Source organism: Euwallacea similis, chromosome 21 (assembly GCF_039881205.1).
Source record: "Euwallacea similis isolate ESF13 chromosome 21, ESF131.1, whole genome shotgun sequence".
NCBI classification, from domain to species: domain Eukaryota; kingdom Metazoa; phylum Arthropoda; class Insecta; order Coleoptera; family Curculionidae; genus Euwallacea; species Euwallacea similis.
In genome coordinates this window covers 3,359,141-3,372,034 of record NC_089629.1, presented here as the reverse complement: position 1 = coordinate 3,372,034, position 12,894 = coordinate 3,359,141, and the positions used below count along the sequence as shown (strand labels likewise).

General features: G+C 37.7%; 1 protein-coding gene across 4 annotated transcripts in view; it reads left to right on the top strand.

Annotated features, from left to right (window-relative positions):
* The window catches only part of LOC136415910 (zinc finger protein 142-like), a 43,983-nt gene that overhangs the window by 15,457 nt on the left and 15,632 nt on the right, over positions 1–12,894 (top strand). For 3 of the 4 annotated variants that reach the window (XM_066400817.1, XM_066400818.1, XM_066400820.1), the window contains exon 2: positions 6,864–7,840. In XM_066400817.1, coding sequence (XP_066256914.1) covers positions 6,878–7,840 — 963 coding nt within the window. In that variant the 5' untranslated portion in view covers positions 6,864–6,877. Of the gene's footprint in view, positions 1–6,822; positions 7,841–12,894 lie in introns of those variants that run through there. The other variant, XM_066400821.1, reaches the window with a different exon arrangement.

Sequence of the window (12,894 nt, the reverse complement as noted above, 5' to 3'; positions counted from 1 at the left end):
TGCTCATGACGCTTGTTTATTCGCAAATTGTCTTCGCCAACAATTTGCAGATTTGCCGAGACGTAGAAAAGAGATTTTCATAGAAAAATGAATCATAGAGTAGCCGCCTCTTTGCCTGTGATGACTGTACACATCAATCGGCGATTCTGTGCAATCTCCGACTCATTTTTTACGCTCTTAATCTGCATATGACTTTCAATTAACTATAGCTGATGCGATAAATCTTGCAGAAGCATTGAACAATTATTAATTAGCACTTGAATATGGGTGCGACATATGAGAGCGATGGTGATGAGTCTGGCCTTCCTTCAAAGCAGTCACGTCTATAATGGAACATTGGAGTCTTCAAATCTCGTTCATTGAGGTTGAGAGTTCGGTTTGGAGAAGCTATTAAGAACTCAGAAATGCACTAATCTATTCTCAGTTGTGGGCTGTTGAATACCACGCTACATTACACACGGTCAAAAGCTGGTGCTTGAACCATTTTGAATTCTATTAGTGCAAAATAAACAAAGAAAAACAAATATAGAAACACATATATATGTGCAAGACAGTAAACAGAATTTTTTTTCAATCTTCCTTGTAAGAGGGGATTTCTTGAATCTCGGTAATTCTCATCACAGAAAGAGAGTGGTATGAGGTCGTAGGAAGACATGCAAGAGAAACAATCCTTTTGGAATTTTGGATGGTAGGCAATCCATAATATTATTTAATGTGTGAATTTATTGAGCCCGTCGGGACTTAATACTTATTAAAAATTTTCAAAATTACCAAAAGTCTACCCACTTCCCAATTTTTATCTTTTGGAGCTGTACGGTTAGATATTACCATTTTTGCAAATTTGGCAGGATAAATTGGCACAATTTGATGAAGTTTTTATAATCAAATACTTGTACAGGTAATATTCAATACCTGTACTTAAAGTTCATCCATTCAATCTAATTCTGAGCCCCCTAAAAATATCTCCAGGCCGTCTCTGTGTTTTTTTCAAAAATGATTGCTTAACATCTTGAATGCAAGTTTCACCTAGATTTTAGAATTTTATAACAGTTCAGGTAAATTCGGAAACATCGTGGTACAATTTGCAATTCTAAATGATTTGGGAAGCGTTGAAAAGCCTCTATCTAGTATTTTGTTATCCGTACTCATTATTTGCGTCCTTCGATTTTATATTTAAATTTAAAATTTGATGAATACGTTCAACCTAGTTTTAAGCTTTTTTCCTTCACAAAATAGATTTTCTCGAGTTCAAATCCACCTTTGGACATTTCAATCGCTAGAAACCTGTATGTCAATTATTTTCTTTGGACTCAAAGTAGCAAAAGATCAATTCAAGTTTGCACGAGTAATTACTTGTATTTAACCTTTGAACCACCTTGAAAACATAAATGGATGCTTAATACAGTAAAGCGACCTTTGATTATATAAGTAAATAAGTGTTCTTGTTGTTCAGAATAAGTAGGTATCATTATTTCGGAATTCATTACCCACTTGCCTACCTGGGTTAGGTGAAATTTGGCATTCGACAACAAGAAGACACGAACAAAACCAAAAGCCATCATCATCATCCACTCCCGCGTTTGTTCAATTGTGGGTTCAATATTAGCATTTAACACAAAAGAATTTATAATCCGACCAATATTTGGAAACCATTCTTATCATTTACTCGGCTTTGCATAGTCATTCAACAAAGAGTGAATTATGGTAATGCAGCGACAAGAATGTCACAAATATAGTTTTGTAATGCGAAGCCCCGTCAGCGACGTCTATTGAAGCATTATGTGCTAATTTCGCTCTGATTGGCTTTTGGCCCTTGACCTCCCGATGGAATCAGTATTTCTTGTCATTGCCGAATTAAATTCTTCAGCGCAGCTCATTTTATAGTTAATTATCAATTTCTTGTGCTTGAGTATCGACAGTATCGCGAACGACTTGTTATAGCCTTTACAATACGAGCATACTGGTAAGTTAGTTCATTGTCTCAAAAGTAGGTGTATTCAGGATGGCAAGAGGTGTGGTGAATATTACGTCAGAGTCATTTTCGGAGGTATTCACAGAATACCACTCATACAGACAGTCATAGGTAATCACCATCCTTTTGGGTTGGACACGTTAAGGGAAACTGGTGACAGACGCAAGTTAATTTTATTTGTTGCGAATGCCTATCATAGTAATTTAAGTTAAGTTTATCGCTCCAAATATTCGGAGAAGCAGTTTATCTTACTTCAACTGGTTGCAAAGCACAATGAAAAGTCATGCATGTACTCCAAGGTTCAACTCAAACTAAATATCCAACATAGATTGATGATTATAGTACTTAAGGTTGGTTCTCACAAATGCTCGTAGACGTTTGTGAATATTGTCTTCTACTGTAGCTACCTATAAATAAGCCCTCCTAATCTAATTGTATTTCATTAGTTTTCAACTCGAATTGAGGTTTAACGTTCAGATTCGAAGGTTTATCAAACAAAATTTTCAGGTAAATTCAAAAGAAGGTGAAATTGAAGGTGTAAGTCCAACTGGACCTAACAGTTATAAAGGATGATCACTGAAAAAAACACGAGTAGGCATTGACATATCAGAGGCATGTCTTGGATAAATTCACTTGGTTTCTTTACACACAACTTAATCAACGACCTACGTTTATGATTCACAATTCACTCTGAGTTTTTTTTATTGATCACTGCTGGTACCATTTGATTGGATTTACATTCAATTTTAGTTGCCCTCTCGGTAATAATATTATAATGTTGGATGACATTTGACTAATTCTGTGTTAAAAATATGCCTTTTTAGTGAATATATTGTTAATTTAATCGGTAATTATAAACTGTTTGAAGAATACAAAGCGCGATAATTAAATTATGTTAATGTAGGAATTCAATAGATGATGGTTTAGCCTAGTGAAGGAAGCATTCTAATGCTAAATATAATTCTTACTAGTTCGATTTTCAACCCATAAACCAACAATCTGTTGCCGCTATTGTCATGCAAGTTTTTTTTATAAATACCAGTATTTGAATGCAAATATGTACCTATTTGAATACAAGTAGGTAAGCAAATTCTTATCTCTAACCATTTTCGAGATTCTCGTACATCGACACGAATTTGTAGCACTCGTGACAAAAAGCTCCAAAGGAAACGAACAACGCATTGCCGTGTTCAAGTTTTGTCATATCCTGATTTATTTGAACACCCTTTAGAACACTTGAAAATACGGAGTTTCTGTTTCAGACTTCCTGTGGCCACCCGGTGCACTCGAAACGTTGGCGATTTTCGCCGGAAATTTCATTATCCTCAACCTGCTACCCATCCTACTAAATGTCCTGGATATTCGAAACACTGTTCGTTCTCATCGCTCGCATTAGAGGATCCTAATATGATTTTTTCGAGGTGGAATTTTTCTTATTATCAATATTAAAATGGGTTCTTGGTTAAATTTAGATTATATAGGATAGAAAAGGGGTATTGTCGAGGACAAGCAATTTCAGAAATCAGACTAGTCCCTACGTGCCACTCCGATATTTGTCCTCTACAACCCTTTTTGACCCTTAAGGTACAGTGCGAGCTAGTTTAAACATAATCATCCTCCTCTCAGCTCTTTTTGTATTTTTGCTCAGTTTCAACATCATTCACTCTTTCATTGTTGCTTGGCATTCTTGCATGTAACACTGGTACCTAAAAATTGATTGACGTCTTAGAAGATCTGTCATCAACACATTGTATAAGTTTCTTTTGGTAATTTTTGCCAGTGGTGTTCAATTGTATACAAGAAAGACGATAAAAGCTAAATTCTAATGAAGAAAAATCCTAACATTCTTCTTTTGAAGGCTGCTTGTGAGAGTGTTCTTCAGAGTTGAAAGTGGTTCGTGAGGAAAAGGTTTGTCTTTTCTTATTGTCTTGTACGTAGTAGTGGAGGCATTCAATTCAGCAATTTATCTTCTAATGTTATGTGCCAATAAGGTGGAATAAAGTTTGATTGAGAATAAATTTCTAAAAGTTATCCAAAATTCCTCAAAAGGAATTTCGCTATCGCCTTAAAAGTGGTACAGAGCCCCTCAATTTACTTTAAAAATTCGCATTTTTCGAGAGGCCACTAATCTATGACAATTCTAGCTAGTTTTTAAAGCTCTCTCAAGAGAAATAATGCACAAATTCGCAAAAACTCTCCATCGATTTTACTAACGTTTTCTACAATTCTAAGAAGAATTTTAGACAATTTTTGGCATTCCACTGAACGCGTACAGCTAATTATTATTTATATTTCTCAGGATGTGGTAGCAAATTGCTGCTCTATCTCTTGTACTGCTTCTAAGGCATTTCGAAATTAAAAGAAGCCCCATAAATCTTCCCTGAGGGGTTTCTGTTATGCGGAAGAGCAAATCTAATTTGCTACTCATAAGTAACTTTCAGTTTGAGTATTTCACGTTTTTGGTTCTTCTGCCTGCTGCGACGTTCGTTTACTGCTCGGCGATATATATTTTCCTTGGCTCTCCCACACGAATTTACGAACAATTATTTTCCACGACGCAAAAAAGATCGTTTCTTTTTACGCCAAGACGTATACAGCAGACCCAAATCGCTGCCAAATCCTGCTTCCGCCGAGGCTCGGGACGTGGGTCGCTATGGCCTGGCATCCGTGTTGTTGCAAAAGCACCTTGAGGATTTCGTTATTTAGTCCAAAAGATAGCCGGCCCGGCTGATGAAAATAGATCGAAGAGCTCGGCATGCTTCGGAATCGAATAGGATCTTTACATCAGAGGCCCCGGTGGATATATTTGGAGCGAGCGTGGCGCAAACATATGCGGAGGCCAGATGTATCGATTCCCCGAAGCTACGATTACCTGACTTCTTAGGAACAGGTTACTTACTATAGACTATCATCAACAGGCAAGTTCATATCCAAAGGGAATAAAAGGCAGATAGAACAGGGGAATAGGAAGAATCAAGTAGAAGCTCAGAGAAGATATCACGTGTGGTTACGACAAACATTGACGCAGCCACCCATAACGAAGAAGGGACAGGCAAAGGACAAAGAGGAATATTTAAAGTTAGAAATCCTGATAGATCTTGGAGGAAGTTAGAATGGAAAAAATAAAGCTGAGCATGGGATGATAAGGAGATATTTATGGATAAAGCCTGGAAACCAGCCTAAACTTCCGAAATTATAAAAAATAACTCTGCCTTACTATCCAGATCTGATAGTGAATCGTCCCACTTCTTAACTCTATTTTTTTCGTTATTTGTTTTCTCTTCCTATATCAAAACTGAAATTGAAAGTTGGACTTACCCCAAACTGAGAGTTTCAGATTTTATTTTCTCCAATATCGGTTGCATACTTAATGAGAAATTCTGAAGGCTGTGGGAGACTTCTCAGATCTCCCTTAAGGTATATCTACATTTGAACTATTATTAAGTGCACTTTATTAAGGGATTATAATGCACCTCATTTCGAGCATACTGACGGATAGTTCTGACGATAGTAATTTGGATTAAAATTTCCTCTTCGGCCCAGCTTCCAGAACTTTTTTTGCAAAAATTCGTTTTGTGTAGGGTCGTAGAGTGCACGGGGACGATTAACTCGAGCTGTTCTTCAAGACAATTGCACCTTTCCAGAAATCCACTCTCAAGCCGGCCCTGTTTTCAGCCCACTTTACAGACTGCTTGACTACCAGCATTCTAGATTAGACGCCAATATTTCCAGCATTTCATATCGGTTCTGATATTTCGAGATTACCAAATCTAGTTAGGTCAAGTATCTTAGACTTGATCTTTTGGGAGTGTGTATAAGGTCTGAATGTTGTGTTCTCTTTCTCTTTAAATCGCATCGTATTTTGAGATCAGAAAATCTAACATGTTATGTCACTCAGATCATATATGTACATAACCCTGAGGTTGTTTTTTGAGCGATTGCGGTTTATTAACTGTGGAAGTACCTGCTTGTTTCTTTGAAGTTACACATTCTTCAAGATTGAATGTAAGACAATAGGCCATGATGATGAGTTATTGGAATGGTAATGGTAAATTCCATAATGATTACGATTATAGGAATAGCCGATTACAGCGTATGAATGCATCGCAACCGTTACGTCCGAAAGAGTTTTAAAATTGTTCTGTGATCAAAATGAATTAGGCAGGCTAGGCAGCGCGGAAGATAATACATTTTTCATGGCCAAATTCCGACAGTGTGTAATTAATTATTTTAGTAATAAACAGATGCTCCGCTAAATAGCTTCCAGTTGTTCGAATCAATGTTAAATTTATTTTGGTTCGTTTCGAACGGACGCGGCTGGAAAAGAAGGAAGAAAGCGCAAATTAAAATGTATTAGTATTCAGGAGAAGAGCACATTATCGCCCTTTATGGAAAACGGCAATAAATATTTACGATTTATTCATAATTTCTTGCTAAACTAAATATGTGTTTCTTTTATTGGCCGCCTGTCCTGTGTAACCTTCGCTAGTTATGTTTGTACAGCGCTGTTCTTTTACGTAATGCTAGGCATAATAAATGTTAATTATTTCTTTTTTTGCATAATTAATGATAATAGTCGAGCGCGTTTATTGCGCAAAGTTTAAAGAAGCGACGTTTATTACCTCGCAGGAAAATGCTTTAGTATATTGAATGGAAAGATTTAGAGACAGTTTGTCTCTACTTATTAAAAAAAGGTAATTAAGCCTGAAGAGCGACATTATTATTGTTGTTATTTATTAACAAAATCACCTTCACCCACATTATTCAGATCGATAAGGAAATTGCAGCTTCGAGTGCAATAATGAGCATCTACAAGCTGACATTGCGAAGACTTTGAAACATCTGAACCAAGAGATGAATTAATTATTAATCAAGGTTGTTTTTCTTTCAGGTGTTCAAGTTAGCATGTCAGTGCCTTCGATGGTACATCGATCAGACGGTGGCAACTTGGCAGTGCGCAACGTTGTGAGTGGCGACGCTTTCCACGAACAGGCCGCCGACGTCGCCGACGCCGACGAAGACGTCGACGAGCGGGCTGCTGCTGCTGCCAACGACGATCGGAGCAAAGAGTTACCCGACTGCAAAGTGCGACGCAACTACACGTGTTCCAGTTGCGACTTCTTCACGCAAAATCCGCGCTTGTACCTTTACCATCTTCGCGATGATCACAATCAAAGGATAAAAGTTTACGAGTGTCCCAGTTGCCTGTACGCCTCGAAACATTTCCAGAAACTTCTTAGACATTCGAAAATGGTGCACGGCTCGAGCGAGGGGGTCAGTACGACGTCCACGGCGGAGACGTCCCGGAAGTCGCGCAGACGCTCCGCGAGCGACGTCGGGGACGACTGCGAAGAAGCGCAACAATTCATCCAAGAGGAAGACGACGGCATCGACGAGATGCTCTTGGAAGATCCGGACACGCCGGTGTTATACAAGTGTTCCCTGTGCAATTTTACGAGCAGAAACCGTATGCAGCTTAACAAGCACGAGAGCGAGGAACACATCAAAACCAAGTTCTTCCGGTGTTCCAAGTGCACGTACGTGACTCACATCAAGGCCAGGTACACGAAACACGTGAAATACCATTCCATGCCCATGATCAAGTGCGATATGTGCGATTTTCGGACGCCGTACAAGTGGAACCTCGACAGGCATTGCAAGAACCACAATGGAAAGGGTGCTTTCAGATGTTCCGCTTGCAACTTCACCGCTGATATCAAGCAAAGTCTCACGGTACACGAAATGAACCATCATGTACCGCCAGTGGGGCAGGCAGCTGGGCTCGGTGTGGGTCGTCGCAGGAATAAGGTCGGGGCCAGCGATACCACGGCTGCAGAAGAAGCAGCTGCTAATCAGGATTCTGTTCAGGTGAGCTCTTCCCTCTATTAACCTTGATTTGTCAAACACAACAACGCTTAACCCTTTCGGTCTCATGGCGATTGCCGAATGCGAGCATCACACATGGTATTCCAACAGCGCAATTGGTCAATATGTCTTTTAACGTTAGACTCAGAACAAACCGTGAAATGAGAGAGTGGTGGGATCAAATCGAAAATTTTACAAAGAAGTGCGTTGTATACAGTGCGTACAAAAGTATGTAGCGCTAATGTTATGACACCCAATTACGAATTCTGCATAGTTGTCACGCTTAATTTAGATTAATATGCTGTAGATTATTGCATTTTCCGACTTGTCTTGGATTTTAGGAACACTTCGTGTGGCACACCCCATTCGGACTGTCAATTTTTGTTAAAATATTCACATTTTAAGTATGACAGTTTCTGCACTTTTCACTCTGTATATTCGGCAATGGGTATCAGACCGGTGAGCCATATAAATTTTCGAGCAATTCGAATCTCAAGAATACTGCGCCTAGGACTGAAAGAATTAATACTAATATATCACTCCATATTCTAATAATTGTGACCTTTTCCTTAAGTTAACATCAATTAATTGCGTAGAAGTGTCTTTATTCAAACGTCCTTCAAGCTATTAAAGAAGCTTAGGCGAGTGTTAACAAACATTGCTTAACACCTAATCAAGAACATCATCAAAAATATTATTACAGTTCTTGATAGATTTTCGCTTCTTGGTTAGGCGCGATCACGAGACAGTTCTTCCAATAAAGGAATATATTGGTGCCAAATAGGTCAAGTTTTTCGAGCTCGAATTTAGGTTGTGTAACTGAGAGAGTGCTAGGAACAAAACAAACCGATGCGATGCATCATTAATGCACGTGGAAGGTCGTCGGGATATTTAATTTTGTCCGAAGAAAAGCGAAAGATCGTGGGTATTAATATAAGAAGTTGTGGGATGAACTATGGATATTAGGCAACGGGCCAAAAATATTTACAAAGTGGTTTCGCAGGCCTGTCCGCCTGTCTGATGCTACGTCAACTTAAGAAATAGACGGAGATATACAGGACCGTCTCCTCCACGTATTTAGCTTTTCATAACAGGCGATCTGGCGGGTGTCAATCATTAACACGAAAATTCCCTACAAACATTCGCCCAATATAAATAGTTTAAAAATCAGATCGAAATTACATTTGATTCACCCTATCGTAACACACAAATATATCTTGAATTTATGAAACCATAAACTGTATTCAAAGAGAAAATGGAAGTTTAAATTTATCACCTCAGATTAACCATACTAAAGATAGCGAATGCTCATATAATATGGGAAGTCATTGTTCCCTTTACGCATAAATCCCTCTGTATATCCGTAAATAATAATAACTGTATGTTTTCAAAACAAAAACCAAAAAATTGCGACAAATTTGCTTTAAAGAATGGTCAAAACAGACATTTGTGACTGTGATTTCTCACGAGTCACAAACCAATGGCTTCACCCGCTTAGGGTAACACAGTACATTGTTCAACCAATGACGAAAATATCATTTTCTGTCACTGTTTGATATGCGCAGGGATAGTAACACTTGATTTTCAAAGTAAAAAAATATCTCTAAAATATTAGGAGCTAGGAGGAAATGTTTTATGGGTATTTTGGAAGATGACGTTGCCGCATCTCTGTTCACACGATCTTTTTCCTCGTTTCGCTATAACTGATCTCTCCAGATTTTAATTCGGAGTGAGAATACGTTATTTTCAAGGGCTCTCTAATCTTATCGAATTACTCATTGTGGTTTCTGAGGAGTGGAAAAGATTGCGGAAAACTACGATAACTAAATAATAAAAACTTTCACATATTATTGCGTGAAATTAGGAGATCAGAGACCAGGTTACACAGTCTTGTAAATATTAACCGACAATACGGTTACCCTACAGCAAGGTGAAAAACGATGATTTTTGTAGCTGCGTGTTTAATATATTAAAAGATTGTTCGGTTTTCTACAGTACAGTAAGTATAGTCTCTACTCGATGACGTTTTATTGGCTTGATATGTGATTTGACATACCTACCAATTTAGTTACATGCAGCTTTAAAGTAACACCCACTTTAACACTGCGTGACGTTTCACGAGTAAAACTAATTATATTGCGAATTGGTCAACAGTGAAATTTGCCTATACCCAAATATGATCTTAACTCTCAAGTCCAAAGTGCACTGATTATACGAATCAAAGTTGAGAAGACGGGGACACTCAAAATGTCTCTCAATAATGACACATATTAAAATCAAAGCAAAATTCATGAAATTCGACTGTAGATGAGAGCAGGGCCGGCTTTAGCGAGTCTGGCGCCATTGGCGAAATTTTGAATTACCGCCCGCTAACCTCAAGAAAAATAACCAACGAAGAAAGCTCACCGCCATTTCTGATCTACCGCCCCAACTTCGCTTTTCCACAAGGGCGGCATTGAATGAGAGCCTAAGGAGGTTTCTTCGACGAGATTTTAGCCGGGTATTTTCTAGTCAAAATTAGAGTTAAAACAATTATCTCAAGGGGATTGTTTAAAATACATCCGTTGGATGTTATTTCACTTATGAAATATTCAAATCCCCACGTTTGATTAAAGACTTTGAGGTTTAAGTTCAAATTACCTTTTGCTTATAAGTAATTTTTTGATCATTGCAAAATGAAGAGCAGGGTGTTTTCTTAAAAAAAAAGGGTCTAACCAAACTCTTCCCTTAGTAGTTATCATGAATCACGGTTAGTACTCGCTACAGAACTGAATGGATTTCAGTACTGAGTTTCTTCATATTTGAGTTAATGATATATTATTATAAAGACAGCTAATAGGGTTTGTGATTACTTCCATATTTAATAAAAATATGGAGTAGCATTAATGCTTCCTTTCTCCCTCTGGGATAGTTTTGGAAGACATCCATACGGATTGTCCAAATTGGTGAAAATTCTTGCGTTGTTCTGGTCTCTTGTCTACAGCACTGACGATCTGTTTTACTTCTATTATAAATGGGTCTGTCCAAATATCGCTCCCAACATCCTCTATACACTTTGTAAATGTATTCAAAGGTATTATTGATCAACCGAGCAACAGTCTCGTAAATATTTAACGCATCTTTGAAAACCAGGCTAATCAAATCGAAGGTCTAGTTTCGTATCGACAGATTCGATACCGAATCGCGATTTTTTATGCAGAATAGTAAGGGGTAGTTTGAATTATTCGGACTTATTATCGTCTACTTCCTCATGTGGACCAATGATTTAGAGCCGGCTGTGGTGGGCGCTTCGGAAGCAATGCAGTCTTCTTTTTTTCAACAGAGGTAGGCAAAAATGTAGCTAGCGGAGGTAGCTTTGTAATTCTAATAATAACGCTGTTATTTTCGTAGTCTGTTTTAGCGACGTGTATTTATACATTACTTCTTACGTTCTTAGCGTTCTAAAATTAGAGGTCTTGAGTACGTCTTGCCAAAATATTCCAGGGCTTGTTTTTATTCTAGGAAGGACTTGACCTCGTTATTAACTCGACGACAAATTCCCGTTCTACTTAGATGTATTACGATTGATTTTCCGCAAATGTCAAATAATGGAAAGCACTATACGTAATCGTTACATCAACAGGTATTGTGGGAGACAAGTTCCGCTTTCCATCAGGGAAAATTCCTTAGCTATGACGTCACGATTCGGGATGTCTACACGGAGAGCTCAAACATGTTGTTTTGGTGCATTCATTTGCATTGGGCTTATGTAAATTTGACGGTATTAATTAATCATCCCAGCAGTTTGATATGCGAATGAGGTGCCAAGAAAAATATCGAAAAATGAGTAATCATTTTGAGATGAATTAAAACAGGAGCTACATATTTTCCTCGGGTTTGAATCTGGCTCACGATTAGGTCTCAAGATCTATGTATATCGTTTCACGTGCAAACATTTTTCCCATTAGAAATTGAATACTTCAAAAAAGAATTTACTTACAGCCAGTTTTATAGACGAACGAAAAATAAGTCTGAACGTTAAACAGAGGAATCGACCAGATAGAAAAGTCTACTGCTGAATTTACTCAAGGTATCAAATGCCTTAAATTTTTCCGAGCGATTTCCTTGGTAAAGTAGCGGATAAAGAAACGACCACTAACCTGAACTAACCATTGGTCAAATGTGGCCTCTTGTGTTTAGGTCATCTCTCAATATAACCAATTTTTGATCGAAATAAAAGGTAATCTGGTAGAGAATACATGCTGAGAATACTGAAGATTTTCAAAAAAAATCATATTCAGAAAATGAGAGTTATCTTCCATGTCTCTTCCAACTCTGTACATTCCCCATAATATCGTAGAATTTTTATAGTTTGAATGAGGTTTTTGAGTAAAACGAATAGTTTTCTGGACTGAATTTTAAAGGATCTGCAAGGGCTTCTGTATAAAGTTGAAATGTTTTTGTCTTCCTTTTCAATATCGTCTTTCTGTAAATAATCCTTTTTTTTATTGGGAAATTTCAATGCACACAAACTTAAGCCCGTACTCAACTACTTCTATGAGCGCTTTTAGCATTCTCCGCACAATTCCAATTATTACTGCCATGCTTAGAAGTATAAAATAAATTAACAATTATTTTATAAACACTTGAGCTTTACATGCGGTCACCATGTCTTCTTTCGCGAACGCTTACTCCCATTTAAGCAATTTTGTCTGCCTGGCATCGTTCTATTTTCTTGAGGAAACATTAAACACGTTAGTAAGAGCTGACGCCTGGTCTTTCGCATATTTGTTTTATCAGCAAGAATGAAAAGTCATTCGTATCGTCCTATTTGCAATATTAACAATTGTTTGTGCTTGTGGTGGTGAATTAAATTGTTAATTACTGCACATTAAGATGGTAAAATTGCAGTTTGTGTGCGAAATGTTTCTTTGTGCCCTATAATGCGGTATTTCTGCTTAAGTATTACAGTTTTCGAACATACAGTATCTATAGGCCGGAAGTTTAGTCTATATTTCGTTCCATTATCCAAAATTTTATGATTTTTCTATGTCGTTTTTCAAAATGTTTATAAACAT